This window comes from Petromyzon marinus, unplaced genomic scaffold (genome assembly GCF_048934315.1).
Source record: "Petromyzon marinus isolate PM22_M1 ecotype Great Lakes invasive population unplaced genomic scaffold, UKy_Petmar_22M1.pri1.0 PM_G_Scaffold_32, whole genome shotgun sequence".
In the NCBI taxonomy this organism is placed as follows: domain Eukaryota; kingdom Metazoa; phylum Chordata; class Hyperoartia; order Petromyzontiformes; family Petromyzontidae; genus Petromyzon; species Petromyzon marinus.
The window spans coordinates 1,633,956-1,660,857 of record NW_027422895.1 but is presented as its reverse complement, the minus strand read 5'-3'; the positions used below and the strand labels follow the sequence as shown (position 1 = coordinate 1,660,857).

The window sequence follows — 26,902 nt, the reverse complement described above, 5'->3', positions numbered from 1 at the left end:
GCACAAAAACTGACACCTTTATTCAAGGCATCATGTTTGCAATAACCACAACACAAGCAGTCAAAATGCAAACAAAAAAGACAACTCTGATAATAATATGCACTGTCCTTGAATTTGATTGGTCCACACCCGAGACAGCTTTTCTTAGAGCAATTGTCGCCCCCTACTGCAAAACAATTGCAGACCCCTTTCTAAACGTGAACACTGTGGGGCAGTGTCCTTCACTGCAAGGCCGGCGGGCCACGAGCGGCCCCTGGTGGCCTCTTGTGCGGCCCCTGACAATACCCAGATCTTAAATCACCTCCCCATCGTCGTCGTCGTCGTCCTCGTGTGCTGCTGTCAAACCCAGCGGTGTTAAAACGTGTGGCGGCCCTCACGCTGTACCGTGTCTTATCGGCGGACATGCCCCACCCCCCCCGACCCGCCCTCGCCCTCCGCCACCTCTGAAAATGAGTGAAGAACACCGCCGTGGGGCTTTCCTGCATCAACCAGCGTAGTACGTGACAATAGCGACGCAACGATAATTAACGTCTTCTTTGGTTCTTTCGGTAAAGTCACCACCACGTAGAATGATAATAAAATAATAAATTGATAAAATTACACGATAAAATTCTCACGACGTTTCGGGCCACGACACAAGCGGCCTTCATCAGGTGAAGGGACGAGAATGTCTGGAGGACAGCGCTGAGGCAGTCTCGTCCCTTCACCTGATGAAGGCCGCTTGTGTTGTGGCCGAAACGTCGTGAGAATTTTATCGTGTTATTTTATTTTATTATTTAATACAATTAATCCTTGCAGTCACGAACGCTTTAAATCGATGAATAACGTCTCGGCACGCAACACGTGCCGTGTTGTAAAAGTTCACCACTTGCCTCTGGCTGGCTGCTGCTGTCAACTCTTCGTTTGCCTTCTCCAGGTTTTGCACAATCACGTTCAGGTCCCGACGTTCGTGCTGCAGCTTGTCGCACGACAGCCGCAGCTCCGCGGTGCTTGCGGTGAACTCTCGCTCCTTCTCCGCAAAACTTCTCTCCGCGTTTTGCATCCCAGCCTGCATTCAGACCGTACGATGATGAAATCGATGAGGCGGGTGACCCGCTGCATTTGTTCAGATACAGTGAAAAAAGCTTGAGACTTTTCCAAAAAGGCTAAGAGAAAACCATTCCTTATTCGTGGTTCTTTCGGTAAAGTCGCCACGTAGAAGGGAAACTATAAAATGATTAAAATATTAAACAATTAAATTCTCACGACGTTTCGACAGCAACACAAGCAATCATCATCAGGTGTGAAAACCACAGCAAGAACATTTGGAATAAGTGGCGGTGAAAATTTTTTCTTGCTGTGGTGTTCACACCTGATGATGATTGCTTGAGTTGCCGTCGAAACGTCGTGAGAATTTTATTGTTGCATATTTTTATTATTTTATTGTTTCCCTTCTACGTGGCGACTTTACCCGAAAGAACCAAGAATATGAATCCCTGCAGTGACCAAAGCTTTAAATCAAAAAGAAAACCATTCCGTTAAAAATATCCAGTTAAGGAATGCAGACAATATTAGCGATGTAATAAATATGAACGGATACATATTCTTAGCTTTTTCGGTAAAGTCACGTTGAAAGGAAACAATAAAAATAATAAAATATATAAAACAATAAAAATTCTCACGACGTTTCGACCATAACACAAACGGTCATCATCAGGTGTGTCGGTTTGCATTAATGTATTTATTTTTAAAACACCGTTTAAACACCGTTTAAAAATAAATTAATTAATGCAAACCGACACACCTGATAACGACCGTTTGTGTTATGGTCGAAACGTCGTGAGAATTTTTATTGTTTTAAATATATTTTATTATTTTGTTTCCCTTCAACGTGGTGACTTTACCGAAAGAGCTAAGAATATGAATCGCTGCAGTCACGAAAGCTTTAAATAAAAAAAATGAACGGATAGGTCACCTGCAGCATGCTTTCAACTTCCCGACGGCGATTTACTTCGAGTTTCAGGGTACCACTTTCTTTCTGCGTTTGCTCAAGCCGTGCTTGAAAGTTGCCTGTTAATTCACGCAAAACAAACGAAATCGGGATCGACTTTCACGGTCGGGACGTGCAGACATTTGCCCACCGCGCACACGCACAAACACATCCGGGCTCGTTGGCAATAAAAAGCGGGCAACTTGAAGTGTGCTCTCACGCTCTGTTTCTTCGAGTCGAGCGCAGCTTTCAATGGAATCTTGCAGCTTTTGCGAGGCCGTTTTGAGCTCTTCATTTTTTAACTCCAACAGCTCGGACATTTCTTTGGCCTAAGAGCGATGAGACGGAACTCTCTGTTTGCTAACTACTGAACGACAATGATAATAATACGACTTTACGCACGGATCTATGAAATTACCTACTGCTGGGCAAGGCGAGTTTTCTGGTTTGCAAGTCATCATTGAAGTCAGATAAGTTGTGTTTACCAGACTGAAATGAACTTGAGAAATCAAGACAAAGAGGTAGAAATGTGCACATCCCATATATTTTGTTGAACAAATGCGTTTAGGGCACTGAATACGTTCTAAAGTGGAAATAATTCACATTTTAAGCATTATATTGTTATACAGACGTTTGTAAATTGTAAAAGCAATGTATGAACACTGTACACAATGGCAATAGTAGGCATTAAAGGCAATAGTTTGGGATAGGAACATTAATATATCAGTTTTTATTTGAAGGTGATCTTGATCTTCAAAGGATATTTTATGATTGAGACAGGCATGCCTTTAGGAGCTACATTTCTTACATTTGAAATCAACAAAAATGTATGAGCCTGAATTATAACAGACCCTTGGGGTTTGAGCTATATATACACACTGGTTTGTAAAAGGTAATGCGTGGTCGTTTAATCCAATATTTTTTTTATCCCAACGTGCATTTAAAATGTGAGCAAAAGCGATCAGCTCATGAATTCACACGAACCTGGCTTTCTTTAATCGTCAACTTGTTTACAAAGTCCCACCGCGCTCTTCCCATCGCGTCCACAGCTGCTTCCACTGCGTACGACACACGCGTCGTACGTTCAACAAAGTGGCTGAGCGCGTCAATATTCATCCAGTAAAAACCACAACGGTCATCGATCATCATCGACGGTGCTCTGCGTATCACTGAGCAGCCGTGCATTGCGTCACCCGGCACGAGACTCACCTTTGCCCAACGCAATATTCTTGTCATTTTGAGACTTTAAATTCAATTCGCTGAAAGTCACCGCAAACGTCTTTAAGAGAGGATGACAGCGGGGATCCAGCATCAATGTTAAATGTGCACGTGCGTACGTTTATACCGTTACACGTTTCTCAAGAAATACAATTAAATGAAAACAAAATTTAAAAAGCATCACACATTTTACCTTCAGTTCTGCTTTCAGCGACGAATGAACAGCTTCCACTTGTTCCTGTTCTGTTTCAGCTGCCATTATCACCGTGCGGACGTGACCCACGTGAGTCAACGACAAGCAAGTTTAATCACTAAACGTGTTACACCGTCAACGTCCATTATCACCGTACGCACGTGACCCACGTGAGTCAACGACAAGCAAGTTTAATCACTAAACGTGTTACACCGTCAATGTCATTATCACCGTACGCACGTGACCCACGTGAGTCAACGACAAGCAGGTTTAATCGCTAAACGTGTTACACCGTCAATGTCCATTATCACCGTACGCACGTGACCCACGTGAGTCAACAATAAGCAAGTTTAATCGCTAAACATGTCACACCGTTAATGTCATTATCACCGTGCGGACGTGACCCACGTGAGTCAACGACAATCAAGTTTAATCACTAAACGTGTTACACCGTCAATGTCATTATCACCGTACGCACGTGACCCACGTGAGTCAACGACAAGCAAGTTTAATCACTAAACGTGTAACACCGGCAACGTCCAATGGTCGGCGAATGTTGAGAATGTACCTCTGGTTAATGTTTGTTGCACTGAAGAGGACTGGCCCTTCAGATCGTCACACATCTGCCTGGTGGCACGGATCCTTACGGACACGGGCACATTGCAAGGACGGCGGGTCAGAAAACCTTCGTAGGAACGTATCCGCCATTTTAAGGCAAAGCGCATTGCAGATGAAGATATTCTTGGTTCTTTCGGTGAAGTCACGTAGAAGGGAAACAACAAAATAAAAACTCACCGTGATTTTGTTGTTTTCTGTGACTTTACCGAAAGAACCAAAGAACGTGAATTCCTGCAGTCGCGAAAGTTTTTAAAATGAAAATGCAGAGAGGATGTTGGTGTCATCAACAAGTCGCTCGTTTGTTCTGCCGGCGTGACCTCTGACCTCCACCCAGTAGTCCACTCAGGGGCGGAGCAACAGGGGGGAATGGGGGGGGGGTCAGCCCCCCCCCTGAAAATTTGGGGAAGTCGGTAAATCGGGATAACCGGATATCCGGCTGCTGCAAAATGCCGCAGGCTGCCACCTTGTGATGCCACCTTGTGTGCTGCCCTGCAGGCTGTCACCTTGTGCTGCCCTGCAGGCTGTCACCTTGTGCTGCCCTGCAGGCTGCCACCTCGTGTGCTGCCCTGCAGGCTACCACCTTGTGTGCTGCCCTGCAGGCTACCACCTCGTGTGCTGCCCTGCAGGCTACCACCTTATGATGTCACCTTGTGCTGCCCTGCAGACTGCCACCTTGTGCTGCTGCCCTGCAGGCTGCCACCTTGTGATGTCACCTTGTGTGCTGCCACCTCGTGCTGCCCTACAGGCTGCCACCTTGTGCTGCCCTGCAGGCTGCCACCTTGTGTGCTGCCCTGCAGGCTGTCACCTTGTGCTGCCCTGCAGGCTACCACCTTGTGCTGCCACCTTGTGATGTCACCTTGTGATATCACCTCATGCTGCCCTGCAGGCTGCCACCTTGTGCTGCCCTGCAGGCTGCCACCTTGTGCTGCTGCCCTGCAGGCTGCCACCTTGTGTGCTGCCCTGCAGGCTGCCACCTTGTGTGCTGCCCTGCAGGCTGCTTGAGCGGCAGCCTTGCGAACTTATCGAACTTACTGGCCACGTCGGCGGCTCCGACCTATTAATAAACTCCGCAGCTCAAATCCAATAATAAGTTTTATACATTTGTGGTGCCCATTGGAAAACACAAACACACTGAGATATCTCAGAATGTTGAAGTCAGCAACCCCCCCAAAGTCAAAATCCTGGCTCCTCGCCCCTGAGTCCACCGGACATCTCTGAAATCTACCGGACATTTGTTACAAAAAAAAGAGCTTCATTGCTCTTCGGGTTTCTCCAGTAAGTTGAGGAACCTAAACAGAGGACAGAGATGAAATTCGAGGGAAATGAATAACTTCTTACTTCTCCATTAAATCTCCTTTGATGTCAATCACGTCTTGAAGTTGCGCGCTGAGGTGTACATTTTCAAGCTGAAAGGAAACACGACACACACACTTCGCTGAGGTGACGCATACCGCTTCAACACAGTTGTCTGATAATTGTTATCTGACACACAGCACTGATAATGATGTTCGGGTTTCATAAAGCATCGTCAATCATGCAGACAAAGCGATCGCTGAGGAACCACAGACACAAATCTTATTGCTGTCCAGTTGAAGCTACAAACAGATCAGAAGCACCTTTAAATCATTGTCTTGGCAAACCAAGTGTTTCTCTATTTTAGTTAACAATGACGAATGATGAGTGGACACAATTACCAATCATAATGATGACTATGGGGAATCCACAAAAACAACCTAATCGTGATTATAACCAGACGAAATTAATGAGTTTGAAACAATATGCAGACTAAGATAATGTAGCAACGTTATTTGAGATGCCACTGCATCTCCCATTGAGCACGGTTGGCTACGTACGGTGTGAAAGAAGTTCAACATACACACACGCAGCACGGTTGGCTACGTATGGTGTGAAAGAAGTTCAACAAACACACACGTAGCACGGTTGGCTACGTACGGTGTGAAAGAAGTTCAACATACACACACGTAGCACGGTTGGCTACGTACGGTGTGAAAGAAGTTCAACATACACACACGTAGCACGGTTGGCTACGTACGGTGTGAAAGAAGTTCAACATACACACACGTAGCACGGTTGGCTACGTACGGTGTGAAAGAAGTTCAACATACACACACGTAGCACGGTTGGCTACGTACGGTATGAAAGAAGTTCAACATACACACACGTAGCACGGTTGGCTACGTACGGTGTGAAAGAAGTTCAACATACACACACACATAGCACGGTTGGCTACGTACGGTGTGAAAGATGTTCAACAAACACACACATAGCACGGTTGGCTACGTACGGTGTGAAAGAAGTTCAACATACACACACGTAGCACGGTTGGCTACGTACGGTGTGAAAGATATTAAACATACACACACGTAGCACGGTTGGCTACGTACGGTGTGAAAGAAGTTCAACATACACACACACATAGCACGGTTGGCTACGTACGGTGTGAAAGAAGTTCAACATACACACACATAGCACGGTTGGCTACGTACGGTGTGAAAGAAGTTCAACATACACACAGTGCACTGAGGAAAACCAAACCTGATCATTGACTACGTGTCTACGTCAAAAGATTGATGAAGTTTACCGATTAGCTGACAATAAATGTTTGGGTTTGGAGAAATGAGGAGCCACTCACACCAACATTGAATGAAAGCGTTCCACTGCTTTAGTCGACAAGACTAAGAGATATATTTTTGGTTCTTTCGGTAAAGTCACCACGTAGAAGGGAAACAATAAAGTAATAAAAATATAAACAATAAAATTATCACGACGTTTCGACGGCAACACAAGCAATCATCGTCAGGTGTGAAAACCACAGCAAGAAAATTTTTAAAAAGTGGCGGTGACATTTTTTTCTTGCGGTGGTTTTCACACCTGATGATGATCGCTTGCGTTGCAGTCGAAACGTCGTGAGAATTTTATTGTTTTAAATTTTTATTATTTTATTTTTTCCCTTCTACGTGGCGACTTTACCGAAAGAATCAAGAAGAAGACGAAGAAGAGATTTGAAGTTTACGTCACTGCAGGAATCCATAATCGTTGGTTCATTCGGTAAAGTCACCACCACGTAGAAGGGAAACAATAAAATAATAAAAAATATAAAACAATAAAAGTCTCACGACGTTTCGACTGCAACACAAGCAATCATCATCAGGTGTGAAAACCACAGCAAGAATTTTTTTTTAAAGAGCGGCGGTGAAAATTGTTTTCTTGCTGTGGTTTTCACACCTGACGATGATCGCTTGCGTTGCAGTCGAAACGTCGTGATAATTTGATCGTTTTACATTTTTATTATTTTATTGTTTCCCTTCTACGTGGCGGTGACTTTACCGAAAGAACCAAGAATATGAATCCCTGCAGTCACGAAATATTTAAATAAAAATTTAATAAGACTAAGAGATTTGAAGTTTTTCGTCACCGCAGGAATCCACAGTCTTTGCTTTCATTCAAGTAAAGTCGCGTAGCGCGTATAAAAATACAACACAAAATAATGAATCAAATCACGACGTTTCCATCGCGACACCACAGGCGGCGGTCGTCCTCAGGCGAAAATAAAAAATAAAAATTAAACCTCTTGCTGCTGCTGCTGCTGTTGTTGTTGTTGTGACAGGACTCTCTCGCTGGTTCAGCAGTTCCACTGCAGGGATTACTTTTTTTACCGCCCGAGGACAAAGCGCTTGAGGTGTTGCGATCGAAACGTCGTGGACATTTTATCATCTTTATACCTACCACGTGACTTTACCGAAGTAACCAAAGATTAAAGGCCAAGAGAATGACCGCGCGCAATGCACAAATACTCCGCGGAAACTCGACAAGTCGTCGGCCCGCAAACCAACTCAGCCACCCCTAGCGACGAAATGCATTTGCTTGTTTCTCTAAATAGCAGTAACACTAAATCACTCATATTACGGGAATACAAACGCTTTATTTTTTTAAACGCAGCTACGAGGTTTTTTTTAGGGGGGGCGCATTTAGACCCGAGGGTTAAGGTCGTTTTTCCTCACCTAATTTTTGAATATCACGAGTTTAATTTAATAATTATAATGACGTACATTGTAATTACTCTCCGGATCAGCCTGCATCACAACCCCGCGAACCACCCGGAGGAGCGTGGAGGACCACCGGTGGTACGGGGGAGGGAGGGAAGGTGACCACACTGTGAGAAGCACTGCTTTAGAGAAATGAGACCACTTACTGCTGCTGCTGTTGCCCACCTGTGTTACTCACAGCCCTGAGGACCACCCGGAGGAGCGTGGTGGACCACCGGCGATACCGGGGGTGAGTGACCACACTGAGAAGCACTGCTTTAGAGAAATGAGACCACTTACTGCTGCTGCTACCCACCTGTGTTTGTCGAGTTGATTTCTGCAGAGCGTCGGCCGTCTCCTGGGCCATTCTGACAGCTTCCTCCTTTTTGCTGAGCTCAGAGTGAACTCTGACCTTCCACATGTTCAACTTGTTCATTTCACAGCGCAAATAATTGTACGTCCTTGACACGTGATCTTTATTCTGCGAAGAAAAAAAACCAACCAAACACAACACACGGCATGAGGAGCGTGTGTCAGCAGCTTCCCAAGCCGTAGTGTCGTGAACACATCAAGATTTTCCGCTGCCCGATGACCGATTATTCGCGATAAACGTTCTTGGGTTGGCTCGCGTAAGTGTGTGTCGTTACCCTCCACCACCCGACCCAGCCAGTGAGGTTTGTCACGTAAACAAAACGCGCCAGTGAATTACTACTCCGGCCCACCGGTGTGTCGGAGAGTAAATCCACAACATTTACACATTCATACTTTACGCGATATAACCAAAAAAACATTTATTATACGAATATAATTGGTCGCGAAAGCCTACGTGTTGAACTGATTATTATTACTCCATTTCAACCGAAAACTCGATCAAGTCATGTACAAGCACAAATACACGGTTTTTTTTATTTTTTAAATATACTTTCCCTCAAAACGTCTTTGCCAAGTGCTGTGAACGTAAAAAGGTTTAAGGCACAGATCTGAAATTGTTTGATCGTAATCACTGCTGGCAAAAGGGCCTCCACTAGAGGGCGCTCAGTAGAGGCTGAACTCTTCCACGCTGTTCAAGACGTCTTGGAAGAGAAACCCTCACTAGGGGCTGAACTCTTCCACGCTGGGGAGACGTCTTGGTAGAGAAACCCTCACTAGGGGCTGAACTCTTCCACGCTGTTCAAGACGTTTTGGAAGTGAAACCCTCACTAGGGGCTGAACTCTTCCACGCTGGGGAGACGTCTTGGTAGAGAAACCCTCACTAGGGGCTGAACTCTTCCACGCTGTTCAAGACGTCTTGGTAGAGGAACCCTCATTAGGGGCTGAACTCTTCCACGCTGTTCAAGACGTCTTGGTAGAGGAACCCTCACTAGGGGCTGAACTCTTTCACGCTGTTCAAGACGTCTTGGAAGTGAAACCCTCACTAGGGGCTGAACTCTTCCACGCTGTTCAAGACGTCTTGGAAGTGAAACCCTTACTAGGAGCTGAACTCTTCCACGCTGTTCAAGACGTCTTGGTAGAGAAACCCTCACTAGGGGCTGAACTCTTCCACGCTGTTCAAGACGTCTTGGAAGAGAAACCCTCACTAGGGGCTGAACTCTTCCACGCTGTTCAAGGCGCCTTGGTAGAGAAACCCTCACTAGGGGCTGAACTCTTCCACGCTGTTCAAGACGTCTTGGTAGAGGAACCCTCACTAGGGGCTGAACTCTTCCACGCTGTTCAAGACGTCTTGGTAGAGAAACCCTCACTAGGGGCTGAACTCTTCCACGCTGTTCAAGACGTCTTGGTAGAGAAACCCTCACTAGGGGCTGAACTCTTCCACGCTGTTCAAGACGTCTTGGAAGAGAAACCCTCACTAGGGGCTGAACTCTTCCACGCTGTTCAAGACGTCTTGGTAGAGAAACCCTCACTAGGGGCTGAACTCTTCCACGCTGGGGAGACGTCTTGGAAGAGAAACCCTCACTAGGGGCTGAACTCTTCCACGCTGTTCAAGACGTCTTGGAAGAGAAACTCTCACTAGGGGCTGAACTCTTCAACGCTGTTCAAGACGTTTTGGTAGAGAAACCCTCACTAGGGGCTGAACTCTTCCACGCTGTTCAAGACGACTTGGAAGTGAAACCCTCACTAGGGGCTGAACTCTTCCATGCTGTTCAAGACGTTTTGGTAGAGAAACCCTCACTATGGGCTGAACTCTTCCACGCTGGGGAGACGTCTTGGTAGAGGAACCCTCACTAGGGGCTGAACTCTTCCACGCTGTTCAAGACGTCTTGGTAGAGAAACCCTCACTAGGGGCTGAACTCTTCCACGCTGTTCAAGACGTCTTGGTAGAGAAACCCTCACTAGGGGCTGAACTCTTCCACGCTGTTCAAGACGTCTTGGAAGAGAAACCCTCCCTAGGGGCTGAACTCTTCCACGCTGGGGAGAAGTCTTGGTAGAGAAACCCTCACTAGGGGCTGAACTCTTCCACGCTGTTCAAGACGTCTTGGAAGTGAAACCCTCACTAGGGGCTGAACTCTTCCACGCTGGGGATACGTTTTGGTAGAGAAACCCTCACTAGGGGCTGAACTCTTCCACGCTGTTCAAGACGTCTTGGAAGAGAAACCCTCACTAGGGGCTGAACTCTTCCACGCTGTTCAAGACGTCTTGGAAGTGAAACCCTCACTAGGGGCTGAACTCTTCCACGCTGTTCAAGACGTCTTGGAAGTGAAACCCTCACTAGGGGCTGAACTCTTCCACGCTGTTCAAGACGTCTTGGAAGTGAAACCCTCACTAGGGGCTGAACTCTTCCACGCTGTTCAAGACGTCTTGGTAGAGAAACCCTCACTAGGGGCTGAACTCTTCCACGCTGTTCAAGACGTCTTGGAAGAGAAACCCTCACTAGGGGCTGAACTCTTCCACGCTGTTCAAGACGTCTTGGTAGAGAAACCCTCACTAGGGGCTGAACTCTTCCACGCTGTTCAAGACGTCTTGGTAGAGAAACCCTCACTAGGGGCTGAACTGTTCCACGCTGTTCAAGACGTCTTGGAAGTGAAACCCTCACTAGGGGCTGAACTCTTCCACGCTGTTCAAGACGTCTTGGTAGAGGAACCCTCACTAGGGGCTGAACTCTTCCACGCTGTTCAAGACGTCTTGGAAGAGAAACCCTCACTAGGGGCTGAACTCTTCCACGCTGTTCAAGACGTCTTGGTAGAGAAACCCTCACTAGGGGCTGAACTGTTCCACGCTGTTCAAGACGTCTTGGTAGAGAAGCCCTCACTAGGGGCTGAACTCTTCCACGCTGTTCAAGACGTCTTGGTAAAGACACCCTCACTAGGGGCTGAACTCTTCCACGCTGTTCAAGACGTCTTGGAAGAGAAACCCTCACTAGGGGCTGAACTCTTCCACGCTGTTCAAGACGTCTTGGTAGAGAAACCCTCACTAGAGACTGAACTCTTTCACGCTGTTCAAGATGTCTTGGTAGAGAAGCCCTCACTAGGGGCTGAACTCTTCCACGCTGTTCAAGACGTCTTGGTAAAGACACCCTCACTAGGGGCTGAACTCTTCCACGCTGTTCAAGACGTCTTGGTAGAGAAACCCTCACTAGGGGCTGAACTCCTCCATGCTGGGGAGACGTCTTGGAAGTGATGGTAGTACCCACACTTTACCCCACCACATGCGGCCTGCCATTCAACTGCGGTGTACCAATATATACTGCAGAGTGGACAGAGGTGGGACATTGTAGACACGTGCCTATTAAACCTGGCACGCCTGGACATCACGACCTTGTGGACCGCAAGTCCAACGTGCTGAACCATTGCGCACCGTGGCAGCAGCCCCAAGCTTCGTGAAACTAAATAAATTTTCACTTGAAGCTTTCGTGACTGCAGTGATTCACATTCTCGGTTCTTTCGGTAAAGTCACCGCCACGTAGAAAGGGAAACAATAAAATAATAAAAATATAAAACAATTGAATTATCACGACGTTTCGACTGCAACACAAGCAGCGATCATCGTCAGGTGTGAAAACCACAGCAAGAAAATTTGAAAAAAGTTTTTTTTAAACGTCAGTACCACGGAGAGCGATTTGGCAGCTTGTTCAGATGTCTGAAACGTCGCGAGAATTTTATTGTTTTATATTTTTATTATTGTATTGTTTCCCTTCTACGTGGTGACTTTACCGAAAGAACCGAGAATATGAAACTAGATGAATCGGTATTTTCTTAGAATGACCGTATTATTAATGTGAAATAACGATGCACATCTGTGGGCACGTTTCAATGTGATCAGCGAGTCATCTTGCCTCTTGCCAATCAAGCGGCACCGGCGGCAGCGGCGGCGGCGGCGTGCTCTGCCGAGGTTGATGCTGCTCAGTGATGTTTGCTTGAGCTGCGAACAAAAATTGCGCACAATTAAGTTAAAGTACATCCTAGATTTAAAGTTTTCGTGACTGCTAGGATCCATACTCTTTGGTTCTATTGGTTCTATTGGGTTTATTTTCACCTACGTGACTTTACCCAATAGAACCAAAGAGTATTAAAGTACATCGTTCATAATAGCACCGCACGAGATGTACATTGGTACACGTTGACACACGTATCGCTTTTTAGAACTTTCCAACTGAGGTTTAGTGCTCAGCTCAGTCGGGGTGTCTGTCGGCAATGAGAGGTTATGATGAGCATCATAAATATGAATAAATCTTCAGTAAAATTGCGTTCTGATATAAAGTGCTTGCCCTGTAGAAAAATCGGCGAACTGACCAAAAGTTTTTTTCCAATGTATATCAGCCGTTTTTTTCCAAAAAAACTTTGGAGACAAAAGCCAGCGTTAAAGGAACCCATCAACTAAACGAAACTAAACTTGTTATTTTACCACGTAAGAGCCCGCTCGGATACGTAACTCTTGTTCAGAAGCGACCTGGCCACAGTTGATAAGCTCAACAAAGTGGTTCCTCACCACGTGTCAATGTATATCAGCCGCATTACTCTTAAACGTCACGTTTTTCTAAATGCGCGGGGAAACAATGCAGGGCATGGAGCAACATCAACACCGCCGTGGGGAGAACGCGCAAACTTTCAAACGCACGGGCGTCAGGGGTCGGGATCGAACCCACGACCCTCCTGCGTACCAGGCGAGGTAGTTAACATCTCCTAGCCACCGTGATGATGATGATGATGAGAGAGAGACACGCAAACTCCAAATACACAGCAACAGGCGTCAGGGGTCGGGATCGAACCCACGACCCTCCTGCGTACCGGGCGAGGTAGTTGACATCTCCTAGCCACCGTGATGATGATGATGAGAGAGAGACACGCAAACTCCAAATACACAGCAACAGGCGTCAGGGTTGGGATCGAACCCACGACCTCCTGCGTACCGGGCGAGGTAGCTAACGTCTCCTAGCCACCGTGATGATGATGATGATGATGAGAGAGAGACACACAAACTCCAAATACACAGCAACAGGCGTCAGGGGTCGGGATCGAACCCCCGACCCTCCTGTGTACTAGGCGAGGTAGTTAACGTCTCCTAGCCAACGCGGTCCACCTGCCCTAGGCACGCACACCTAGGACGAGCTGCTTTTCATCGCGACGTGACGGACGTACCGCCTCTTGCGTTCCTGGGGCAAGCGCTGCCTAACCATCGTTATCGTCAATGACTAAGCAGAGCGCCGCACCGTACTTCTGACGTCAAACGCCGGTTGAAAAGCGCAAGCGGAATTCGTGCTCGGCGATCAATGTGGACATCGGAGGATTGAGATCGTTTTAAGTAAAATAAGCGGCGCGATTGGTTTACAGATCGGAGCCAGGCGATACACGGGGCCATGATCCACAGCTGAAATGAATACCTTGACCTTGGCGGTGTCACTTGACCATGACCAAGTTGACTGACCTTGCAATAGCATCCTCTGTGCTTGACCTTGTTGAACCTGTCCAGTTTCACCACGACCCACTTGACCTTGTCCAAGTTGACCCCAAGCGTGACCCAATGGCTCCTGGACTTGGCCCAGTGGACAGAGAGATTGCCTTGGCTGACTCAGGCACTGATTAGGTTGACCTCGGCCTTGCCCCAGCAGACCATGGGCGTGCCCTGACAGTCCCTGGCCCTGCTCGGGTTGATGCTGACCCTGTTTTGGCTGAGTCTGACCTCGGCCCAATTGGGGTTTTTTTTTCCCGTCGTGATATTGGCTCTGCCCTGGCTGATTGTGGCCTTGAATTGCCACTCCGTCACCTTCCCCCGGCTGACCCTGCCCTTTATTACCCCAACCTTGAGTCGATGGCCCCTGCCCTGGCTGATTGTGGCCTTGAATTGCCACTCCGTCGCCTTCCCCCGGCTGACCCTGCCCTTTATTACCCCAACCTTGAACCGATGGCCCCTGGATTTGCCCCCCAGATTGACCTTCACCTTGTCCCATCTGACACCACCCGTGACCCAACATCACCTGGAATGGCCCCGTTTGACCGCGACCTTGCCCTGGCTGACTCTGGCCACGGCTCGATGGCTCCCGGACCTGCCTAGATTGACGGTGACCTCGTTCATTCTCTGAAACACTGCCCAAGATGCACCGTATTTTGAAGTCGGGGAGCGTGGAAAAACTGCTGCCCAAATTTCGGCCGAAGGTTTCATTGTCGTTCCCCTCCATGTTGTATTCTTTGCACACTCCTCAGATAGCCGTCTTCCTGCATGACGCACAGACACCGTGTACGTGCACGCAAGAAAAAAAACAAATGTGGAATTTATTAAGACAGCGCCACTGCTGCAGAGCAATCCAGATGGCACCAGCGAGATCTCTCGGCAAAGCAACTTACAAGTTTAAATGGGAATCATTTTTTTTAATTGCCACCGCCCGTCTGTTTACGCTGTAGCGTTAATGGAGGTGGGGGCAAACAGCGTTGTTGCTGCAATTTTTACATTTTTTAAAAATACGAATGCAACAAGTTTCCCAATACGTCAATCGGTAATTGTATTTTCATGGTGTTACTGTATTGATTTTGTGCTTTGCTGCACTGACAATGAGAATCTAGATTCATTTGTCGATTTAAAGCTTTCGTGACTGCAAGGATTCATCTTCTTTGGTTCTTTCGGTAAAGTCACCATCACGTAGAATGAGAAAATAATAAATTGATCAAATAAAATAACACAATAAAATTCTCACGACGTTTCGGCCACAACACAAGTGGCCTTCATCAGGTGAAGGGACGAGACTGTCTGGAGGACAGCGCTGCAGCGAGCGCTGTCCCTTCACCTGATGAAGGCCACTTGTGTTGTGGCCGAAACGTCGTGAGAATTTTATCGTGTTATTTTATTTTATTAATTTATTATTTTATTCTCATTCTACGTGGTGGTGACTTTACCGAAAGAACCAAAGAAGATGAATCTAGCTTAACATCAAAGTTCTTCAACTGGAGTTCCCTCAACGTAAGGCCTACCCCGTGCTCCTGATCATTGTGACCACACAATGCTATAATTAGCTGACACGTGCCTATTGATCCAAGAGCCACATCGAGTGAAAAAAAAAATTCTTAAGTGTCCTGCATTTAGTTTTTATTTTATTTTAAGATGTAATAACAGTTGTGCTTATTATTGTTATCATACACGTGTGGGAGGAAATCGCAGCAACGGGAGAAAACTCCACGTGGCGTGCGAGGGGGAAACACTCAATCCCCCCCCAAAGAGATGGAAAGTGATGGCGATTTGAATACTTGCTGCCACTGCCTTCACCTGGCGTGCCCAGGGTATGGCCATCCCCTCGACGCCCACGGGAATAGAATTTCACAACATGTTGACATGTTTACACCAAACAATAACACAAAGATCCCACACCGTGTAGCCTGTAACAGGCTGTAGGGGCAAGTGCTGTTAGCGAGCAGCAGCTATGAAGGCTACCGGCACTGTGGCACACGAGGGGGGTGGGTGGCCAGCACCACGCCCGGCCGCCTTTGTCTCCCCAGTGCTAGCGATGTTTTACTACTACACACCGCTACACCAGCTACTCATTTGAGGCTGAGTCGACCTAGGGGAGTCCCAGAACCGGTTTAGATAATCGTCGCCGGCGGTGTTGGAAGGCCCGAAGTGAATCACTCAACAACAACAACAACACGGTGTGGTGATTAGACCACTAAGCTAGACACATTGTCAAGGCCCCAAGGGAATCACTCAACAACAACAACAAGGTGTGGTGATTAGACCACTAAGCTAGACGCATTGTCAAGGCCCCAAGTGAATCACTCAACAACAAGGTGTGGTGATTAGACCACTAAGCTAGACACATTGTCAAGGCCCCAAGTGAATCACTCAACAACAACAACACAGTGTGGTGATTAGACCACTAAGTTAGACACATTGTCAAGGCCCCAAGTGAATCACTCAACAACAACACGGAGTGGTGATTAGACCACTAAGCTAGACACATTGTCAAGGCCCCAAGGGAATCACTCAACAACAACAACAAGGTGTGGTGATTAGACCACTAAGCTAGACGCATTGTCAAGGCCCCAAGTGAATCACTCAACAACAAGGTGTGGTGATTAGACCACTAAGCTAGACACATTGTCAAGGCCCCAAGTGAATCACTCAACAACAACAACACAGTGTGGTGATTAGACCACTAAGTTAGACACATTGTCAAGGCCCCAAGTGAATCACTCAACAACAACACGGAGTGGTGATTAGACCACTAAGCTAGACACATTGTCAAGGCCCCAAGTGAATCACTCAACAACAACAACACAGTGTGGTGATTAGACCACTAAGCTAGACACATTGTCAAGGCCCCAAGTGAATCACTCAACAACACGGAGTGGTGATTAGACCACTAAGCTAGACACATTGTCAAGGCCCCAAGTGAATCACTCAACAACAACAACACCACGGTGTGGTGATTAGACCACTAAGCTAGACACATTGTCAAGGCCCCAAGTGAATCACTCAACAATCTCTCTCTGTAATGATGATGATGATGATCGTGAACAATGTCTCTCTGTAATGATGATGATGATTGTGAACAATCTCTCTCTGTAATGATGATGATCGTGAACAATGTCTCTCTGTAATGATGATGATGATCGTGAACAATCTCTCTCTGTAATGATGATGATCGTGAACAATGTCTCTCTGTAATGATGATCGTGAACAATCTCTCTCTGTAATAATGATGATCGTGAACAATCTCTCTCTGTAATGATGATGATCGTGAACAATCTCTCTCTGTAATGATGATCGTGAACAATCTCTCTCTGTAATGATGATGATCGTGAACAATCTCTCTCTGTAATGATGATGATCGTGAACAATGTCTCTCTGTAATGATGATGATCGTGAACAATCTCTCTCTGTAATGATGATCGTGAACAATGTCTCTCTGTAATGATGATCGTGAACAATCTCTCTCTGTAATGATGATCGTGAACAATCTCTCTCTGTAATGATGATGATCGTGAACAATCTCTCTCTGTAATGATGATGATCGTAAACAATCTCTCTCTCTAATGATGATGATCGTGAACAATCTCTCTCTGTAATGATGATCGTGAACAATCTCTCTCTCTGTAATGATGATGATGATCGTGACGTCTGGCACAGATGATGATAGAGTTAGGCCCAAATCAACCTTCGGCGATGCTTTGATCCGCCGGCGATTGTAAGCGCAGGAGTCGCCTCGATTGTTGCGGCCTGTACGCCTTGCGGTATACTTCGTACAACTACAGACTCCTAAAGCAACTTAACGAGACGTGAAAGTTAAAACTTTTAAAAATAAAACCAAGCCGCGCTGCGTGAGTAGAATAGTGACGCTCGCGCGCCAAGAATCGACTCTTTAAATCGAGAGCAAAGGAATCGAAGGTTGTAGATTCCTTTAGAATCGGCCTATTCCCGTTTAATCGATGCCACAGACGCTCACCGGATATCGATTCTCGCCGGTCGTGCACCGTGCGATAAAGGTCCGTTACCCGAAACGTCGCCTGTTAAATATTATGTTAACGACGACTGACGCCGTTGAGTTCGGGTTTGGCTAATTGTGTTGTGTGCCCGTTGCCCCACTGCCAAACGCAGCGCCACCAAATCACGTGGTTAAGTAATCGATTTCAAATCGATAATCGCAAATCGAAACGACGATTTTCCAGCAGCGGATTGGGGGCCATCGACTGAGGCGAACGTCACCGGTGGCGTTCACGTTCGATGTGTGTGTGTCTGTGTGTGTGTCTGTGTGTGTGTATGTGTGTCTGTGTGTCTGTGTGTGTGTCTGTGTGTGTGTGTCTGTGTGTATGTGTGTGTGTGTGTCTGTGTGTATGTATGTGTGTGTCTGTGTGTGTGTCTCTGTGTGTGTCTGTCTCTGTGTGTGTCTGTGTGTGTGTCTCTGTGTGTGTGTGTCTCTGTGTGTGTGTCTCTGTGTTATGTCTGTGTGTGTGTGTCTGTGTGTGTGTCTGTGTCTGTGTGTGTGTCTGTGTGTGTGTATGTGTGTCTGTGTGTATGTGTGTGTGTCTGTGTGTGTGTGTCTGTGTGTGTGTCTGTGTGTGTGTGTGTCTGTGTGTATGTGTGTGTGTCTGTGTGTGTGTGTCTGTGTGTATGTATGTGTGTGTCTGTGTGTCTGTGTGTGTGTCTCTGTGTGTGTCTGTCTCTGTGTGTGTCTGTGTGTGTGTCTCTGTGTGTGTGTGTCTCTGTGTGTGTGTCTCTGTGTTGTGTCTGTCTGTGTGTGTGTCTGTGTGTGTGTGTGTGTCTGTGTGTGTGTGTCTGTGTGTATGTATGTGTGTGGTGTGTGTCTGTGTGTGTCTGTGTGTGTGTCTGTGTGTGTGTCTGTGTGTGTCTCTGTGTGTGTGTATGTGTGTGTGTCTGTGTGTGTGTGTCTGTGTGTATGTGTGTGTATGTGTGTGTGTCTGTGTGTGTGTCTGTGTGTGTGTCTGCGTGTGTCTGTGTGTATGTATGTGTGTGTGTGTCTGTGTGTGTGTCTGTGTGTATGTGTGTATGTGTGTGTGTCTGTGTGTGTCTGTGTGTGTGTCTGTGTGTGTCTGCGTGTGTCTGTGTGTATGTATGTGTGTGTGTGTCTGTGTGTGTATGTATGTGTGTGTGTCTGTGTGTGTCTGTGTGTGTGTATGTGTGTGTGTCTGTGTGTGTGTGTCTGTGTGTCTGTGTGTATGTATGTGTGTCTGTGTGTGTGTGTCTGTGTGTATGTGTGTGTATGTGTGTGTCTGTGTGTGTCTGTGTGTGTGTCTGTGTGTGTCTGTGTGTGTGTCTGTGTGTCTGTGTGTATGTATGTGTGTGTGTCTGTGTGTGTGTGTCTGTGTGTGTGTCTGTGTGTGTGTCTGTGTGTATGCATGTGTCTGTGTGTATGTATGTGTGTGTATCTGTGTGTGTATGTGTGTGTATCTGTGTGTGTGTGTTTGTCTGTGTGTCTGTGTGCGTGTCTGTGTGTGTGTAAGCGTAACGCATTGTTGTGTAGTGGTTAGCGCGCTGTGTATGTGTCTGTGTGTATGTGTGTGTGTCTGTGTGTATGTATGTATGTGTGTCTGTGTGTATGTATGTGTGTCTGTGTGTGTATGTGTGTGTCTGTGTGACTGTGTGTGTGTCTGTATGTATGTGTGTGTGTATGTGTGTGTATGTGTGTGTGTCTGTGTGTATGTGTGTGTGTGTATGTGTGTGTGTCTGTGTCTGTGTGTATGTATGTGTGTGTGTCTGTGTGTGTCTATGTGTGTCTGTGTGTGTCTGTGTGTGTCTGTGTGTATGTATGAGTGTGTGTCTGTGTGTATGTATGTGTGTGTGTTTGTATGTGTGTGTGTGTCTGTGTGTCTGTGTGTGTATGTGTGTCTGTGTGTGTGACACTCCACCCCCACAACTCCCAATCGGTGATGGGGCAGTTGTGGAGAGAGTGGAGAGTTTCCCATACCTGGGCAGTGTGCTTATGACTGGCTCCAGTTTAACAGCAGAGGTCTCACTCCGAATCAGTCGAGCGGCAATATCTTTTCATCGGTTGCGTAACGCTGTGTGGAAGCTACCTGGTCTGTCGCTCCGCAATAAGCTTCAGGTTTTCTCGGCCACGGTCATTCCCTCCCTTCTTTACGCTTGCGAAACGTGGACCCCCCTAATGGAACATCTTCGCCGGTTAGAAACATTTAGGCTGGCCTGCCTACGATCCATCCTGGGTTTAACCAGACTGGATTGTGTGAGGAGCTCACAAATCCTTGAAAGATCTGGGCAGGGTCCCATCGGTGAGCTCCTCCGGCAGGCAAGGCTGCGATGGCTGGGTCATGTAGCCCGCATGCCCAGCCACCGCATGCCGAAACAGCTTTTGTTTGGCCGGATTGAGGGGGCTAAGCGGGCGCGGCACGGGCTAGAGAAGAGATGGAGTGATGTGGTACAGGAGGACGTGGAGCTGAGTGGACTTGCCGATGACTGGTACCAGCGGTGCCAAGATCGGCCTCTGTGGAGGAGGCTCGTGAAGGATGCTACTGGGCAGTTAGAGGTAGTCGCCCTCCAACAACAACGGAGGGCGGAGGAGCGACGCTCAGAACAACGAGCGGAGCGCCGGGTGGCTAAAGCACAGCAGATTGGCACAGTAGGGGGCACAGGTGGTGCATCAGCCAGTCATCTCAGTCAGTCGACCCGTGGCACCTGGGTCTGCCCCGTGACCTGCCAGCGGGCGGTCGACACTTCACGTGGCCTCAGGGTGCACATAGCCTGGCACAAGCGTCGTGGTGACGTCACCGCCACTTAGTGGCGAATGGCGGTTGTTGTTGTTGTTGTTGTGTGTATGTGTGTGTGTGTATGTGTGTCTGTGTGTGTGTGCCTGTGTGTGTGTGTGTCTGTGTGTCTGTGTGTACGTATGTGTCTGTGTGTATGTGTGTGTATGTGTGTGTGTCTGTGTGTGTCTGTGTGTATGTGTGTGTGTGTATGTGTGTGTTAAAAGATAACTCAGTATTGGTAAACAATGTTAATAGATAACTCAGTATTGGTAAACAATGTTAATATATAACTCAGTATTGGTAAACAATGTTAATTGATAACTCAGTATTGGTAAACAATGTTAATATATAACTCAGTATTGGTAAACAATGTTAATATATAACTCAGTATTGGTAAACAATGTTAATAGATAACTCAGTATTGGTAAACAATGTTAATATATAACTCAGCATTGGTAAACAATGTTAATATATAACTCAGCATTGGTAAACAATGATAATATATTAACTCAGTATTGGTAAACAATGTTAATATATAACTCAGTACTGGTAAACAATGTTAATATATAACTCAGTATTGGTAAACAATGATAATATATAACTCAGTATTGGTAAACAATGTTAATATATAACTCAGCATTGGTAAACAATGTTAATATATAACTCAGTATTGGTAAACAATGATAATATATAACTCAGCATTGGTAAACAATGTTAATATATAACTCAGCATTGGTAAACAATGATAATATATTAACTCAGTATTGGTAAACAATGTTAATATATAACTCAGTACTGGTAAACAATGTTAATAGATAACTCAGTATTGGTAAACAATGTTAATATATAACTCAGTATTGGTAAACAATGTTAATATATAACTCAGTATTGGTAAACAATGTTAATATATAACTCAGTACTGGTAAACAATGTTAATATATAACTCAGTATTGGTAAACAATGTTAATATATAACTCAGTATTGGTAAACAATGTTAATATATAACTCAGTATTGGTAAACAATGTTAATATATAACTCAGTACTGGTAAACAATGTTAATAGATAACTCAGTATTGGTAAACAATGTTAATAGATAACTCAGTATTGGTAAACAATGTTAATATATAACTCAGTACTGGTAAACAATGTTAATATATAACTCAGTATTGGTAAACAATGATAATATATAACTCAGTATTGGTAAAAATGTTAATATATAACTCAGCATTGGTAAACAATGTTAATATATAACTCAGTATTGGTAAACAATGATAATATATAACTCAGCATTGGTAAACAATGTTAATATATAACTCAGCATTGGTAAACAATGATAATATATTAACTCAGTATTGGTAAACAATGTTAATATATAACTCAGTACTGGTAAACAATGTTAATAGATAACTCAGTATTGGTAAACAATGTTAATATATAACTCAGTATTGGTAAACAATGTTAATATATAACTCAGTATTGGTAAACAATGTTAATATATAACTCAGTACTGGTAAACAATGTTAATAGATAACTCAGTATTGGTAAACAATGTTAATAGATAACTCAGTATTGGTAAACAATGTTAATATATAACTCAGTATTGTTAAACAATGTTAATATATAACTCAGTATTGGTAAACAATGATAATATATAACTCAGTATTGGTAAACAATGTTAATATATAACTCATCATTGGTAAACAATGTTAATATATAACTCAGTATTGGTAGACAATGATAATATATAACTCAGCATTAGTAAACAATGTTAATATATAACTCAGCATTGGTAAACAATGATAATATATAACTCTGCATTGGTAAACAATGTTAATATATAACTCAGTATTGGTAAACAATGATAATATATAACTCAGCATTGGTAAACAATGTTAATATATAACTCAGCATTGGTAAACAATGATAATATATTAACTCAGTATTGGTAAACAATGTTAATATATAACTCAGTATTGGTAAACAAGTAGCCCAGTTCTGTATTATTCTCGTGGCCACAGTATGACATTGAGACGCCTGGTCTACACACACACACATATATAATCTGCTATTTTTATTCCCCGTTAACTCCACACGTGAACTATTTCTCCATCTTAATGAATGATTTGCAACTCTGCTGTATAAACGGATCTCCAAGTGTTGTAGGTGGAGGAGGGTCAGTGGGCTAGGAGCCAGGATTTTGACTTTGGGGGGGGGGTTGCTGACTTCAATATTCTGAGACATCTCAGTGTGTTGACGTTTTACAATGGGCCGCCACAAATGTATAAAACTAATTTTAATTGGATTTGAACGCGGAGTTCATTAATAGGTGACAGCACATGAGGTGACAACACACGTGGTGGTGACATCACACGTGGTGGTGACATCACACGTGGTGGTGACATCACACGTGGTGGTGACATCACACGTGGTGGTGACAGCACACGAGGTGGTGACAGCACACGAGGTGACAACACACGTGGTGGTGACAACACACGTGGTTGTGACATCACACGTGGTGGTGACAACACACGTGGTGGTGACAACACACGTGGTGGTGACATCACACGAGGTGGTGACAGCACACGAGGTGGTGACAACACACGTGGTGGTGACATCACACGAGGTGGTGACAACACACGTGGTGGTGACATCACACGTGGTGGTGACATCACACGACGTGGTGACAACACACGTGGTGGTGACAACACACGTGGTGGTGACATCACACGTGGTGGTGACATCACACGTGGTGGTGACATCACACGAGGTGACAACACACGTGGTGGTGACAACACACGTGGTGGTGACATCACACGTGGTGGTGACATCACACGTGGTGGTGACAACACACGTGGTGGTGACATCACACGTGGTGGTGACAACACACGTGGTGGTGACATCACACGTGGTGGTGACATCACACTAGGTGGTGACAACACACGTGGTGGTGACAACACACGTGGTGGTGACATCACACGTGGTGGTGACATCACACGTGGTGACATCACACGAGGTGACATCACACGAGGTGGTGACATCACACGTGGTGAGAACACACGTGGTGGTGACAGCCTGCAGGGACGCACACGGGGTCCCCGACTTACGACAATCCCCGACTTACGACGATCCCCGACTTACGCTATTTCGATGTTACGATCTTATGATAAGACAAAATTGTTAAGATATTTTAAATTTCGCGTGGCAGGCAAACGCAGCGACGTGCGAGGTACGAATCTTGGCGAGTACAGTACAACATACGATACGCTACGTTCAATGCATGTTTAAAGTTGTTATAGCAATACAGTATTGTAATAAATACATATGGTATATAGTTTATACAGTACTACTGTAAATGATCTGTTTTTGCCAAATAATCACCATTCTTTAAGGCTCCCGGCTAGGCTACGGACGATATTTTCGAGTTACGGTGTTGGTGGCTGTAACGCAACTCCGTCGTAAGTCGAGGACTACCCTGGAAACGCCTTACCCACAATAACAACAACGTTTTATTCTTAAACAACGCCTTCTTATTTTAAAGTGCGCTAAAAGGTAAAGAACAGGAAGAAGTCGAGTGGACAACGGGAAGTGATCACAAGGCTTTAAACGCGACGTAAACACAGAGAAGTGAAGATTAATAATAACAATAATAATTAAATAGTTTATAACTCACCGCCGTGAGAGAAGGACGTGGCGCCTGCTTCCCCGGCGAAGCGATTCCACACTTTAGGGACCGCGGCGTTTCATTGACCTAGCCCAAAAAAACATTAAATTAAATAATCCGTCCATACAAAAAAAATTGTAATTGCTTTAAAAGAGCCGCTTAATTGATTGATTACTTTATAAATTAATCTTCAACGTGCTACTTTTTTGTGTGTGCGTGTGATGCTGTCCGTAACTCGTTAACATGCACACGGAGCAGGCGCGCCTCAGACACGCGGCGCCTGCTCGTCGCGCGAGACGATTCCGCAGTTTAGGGACCGCGGCGTTTTTCCCACCTGCACAAAATTTTTTAAAGATGCCGTCCATAAATCTTATTTTTTATTCCTGGAAAGGAGGCAATTAATTGATGAATTGATGCCGATTTGAATACAGGTTATGCATCCCCCCTCCTCTTTTCAAGAAAAAAAAATAGATGGACTAGTCCTGGGCAAACTGCCAATCGCTGCGCGTGACGCCAACGTTTTTTATAAATAAATAAATGTGCCGTTTAAAAATAAATTTATGCAAACCGACACACCTGATGATGACCGTTTGAGTTATGGTCGAAACGTCGTGAGAATTTTTTATTGTTTTATATATATTTTGTTATTTTGTTGTTTCTCTTCAACGTGACTTTACCGAAAAAACTAAGAATATAGGTTATGCATCGTCACCGCGTGCAACATGTGTGATTGATTGGACGACAGGAAGTAGACTACATTTTTATTACAAGAATTTTGACCACGACAGACAGAGGAATCAAGTTCGGTAAAAGCGTTGAAAAATTTTAGAGGGGCAGAAATTACTCCATCGAGAACACAACATTTTAATTCAAACCCAGTAAACATGCAACGTTGAGCCAACGTTGGCATTTGGTTAACATAGGTGTACACACAGTGTGGTTAACATAAATGTACACACAGTGTGATTAACATAGTGTACACACACACTGTGATTAACATAGTGTACACACACAGTGTGATTAACATGGTGTACACACACAGTGTGATTAACATGGTGTACACACACAGTGTGATTAACATAGGTGTACACACACACACACAGTGTGATTAACATGGTGTACACAGTGTGATTAACATAGGTGTACACACACACAGTGTGGTTAACATAGTGTACACACACACACAGTGTGATTAACATAGGTGTACACACACAGTGTGGTTAACATAGGTGTACACACACATAGTGTGATTAACATAGGTGTACACACACATAGTGTGATTAACATAGGTGTACACAGACACACAGTGTTACTATTATGATGGGCTCATCTTGCCTTAGCAGTAGTGTGACATCAGACGCTGAGTTTGTATTGTATTTTTCTCAAGCAGCTTTGAATTAGCCCAGCTAATTGACCCCGCGGTGTGAAAGTGGTAACTCTACATGTGTGGCTTGCCAGAGGCAGTCTTCACTGCAGTGAGCATTGGTGATGATACCACACTGATGAGTCTGATCAATGACTACATGGGCCTAGAGTTACCCATCTTTGTATTGGTGATGATACCACACTGATGAGTCTGAGCAATGACTTAATGGGCCTAGAGTTACCCATCTCTGTATTGGTGATGATACCACACTGATGAGTCTGATCAATGACTACATGGGTCTAGAGTTACCCATCTCTGTATTGGTGATGATACCACACTGATGAGTCTGATCAATGACTAAATGGGCCTAGAGTTACCCATCTCTGTATTGGTGATGATACCACACTGATGAGTCTGATCAATGAATACATGGGCCTAGAGTTACCCATCTCTGTATTGGTGCTACCTGACAGTCGGTCAGATTTGCTCAGATTTATTTTGACAGTGACCAAAGGTATGAGAACCACAATGCACTGCTTAAGAAGAAACCGTTCATGTTTATTTGCAAGTAAAACATGATTTTACAACCTGCGCTGTTATGATCGGATTTTTTCGTCAATTACAGGTTTAAATACTCTTTGTTGGTGATATTAAAGGAATTGCCAACACTGGATCAGGACCACAAATACGAATATCTTGCCATGATCGTTTGAGTAGGAAGACAGTTTTATCAGTAACATAATTTTTTCTAAATTAATAATAGTCTAAAACAATGAATGATTCCCTTGTCTCACATGCAAGAGATAATTCTGAACCTAAATGCTGTCACCCAGTCACACACAGGATTAAATGTGCCCATTTAAAGTGTACATAATTATCCACAATGAAATTACAGCATTACACCTGTCCGTAGCAGCATCTTTCACATGTCGATGCAGAAAACTTCGAACCTGACTCTGCTATCCCTACAATTACACGTAATTTCATTAATACACATTCTTTCTGAGAGGTGCATAAGTTATAAGGTCGCAATATATAAAAACAAGTAGCAGACACAGTTCGCACTGTTTAGTGGAAGTGTCTGGGTGGCTTTGGGCTAACACTATGCCCCAAAACAGAGACATGAGATTGGTACAAATTCCACGCATGGTTATTTTTTTTCTCAATTATTTTAACGGCTAAACAGATG

The 26,902-nt window shown here is 45.1% G+C and overlaps 1 protein-coding gene across 3 annotated transcripts; it reads right to left on the bottom strand.

Annotated features, from left to right (window-relative positions):
• Positions 1-748: 748 nt before the first annotated feature.
• Positions 749-17,846, bottom strand: LOC142915544 (uncharacterized). Of its 3 annotated transcripts, XM_076061313.1 has the most exons (12): positions 17,622-17,846; positions 14,578-14,691; positions 12,315-12,400; positions 8,361-8,525; positions 5,337-5,404; positions 3,949-4,022; positions 3,381-3,439; positions 3,179-3,248; positions 2,954-3,027; positions 2,190-2,298; positions 1,955-2,049; positions 749-1,048 (listed from the first exon to the last, which is right to left on the bottom strand). In XM_076061313.1, exons 2-12 carry the CDS (start codon positions 14,636-14,638, stop codon positions 773-775), a joined length of 1,137 nt encoding a protein of 378 aa, XP_075917428.1. In that variant the 5' UTR covers positions 14,639-14,691; positions 17,622-17,846; the 3' UTR covers positions 749-772. The 3 variants fall into 3 exon arrangements, with proteins under 3 accessions (XP_075917428.1, XP_075917429.1, XP_075917427.1); XM_076061314.1 differs by lacking the exon at positions 14,578-14,691 and having other exon boundaries at positions 17,622-17,845; XM_076061312.1 differs by lacking the exon at positions 17,622-17,846 and having other exon boundaries at positions 13,904-14,669.
• Positions 17,847-26,902: the final 9,056 nt, after the last annotated feature.

What these genes read in the sequence shown, in the direction of transcription:
- LOC142915544 (XM_076061312.1), bottom strand. Translation starts at nt 14,654, where the DNA reads ATGGAGGGGAACGACAATGAAACCTTCGGCCGAAATTTGGGCAGCAGT. An exon ending in TGCCGCTTGATTGGCAAGAG is followed by an intron (nt 8,526 to 12,314) that starts GCAAGATGACTC and finishes TTTTCTTCGCAG; the next exon opens with AATAAAGATCACGTGTCAAG. An exon ending in GCAACAAACATTAACCAGAG is followed by an intron (nt 3,440 to 3,948) that starts GTACATTCTCAA and finishes TGATAATGGCAG; the next exon opens with CTGAAACAGAACAGGAACAA.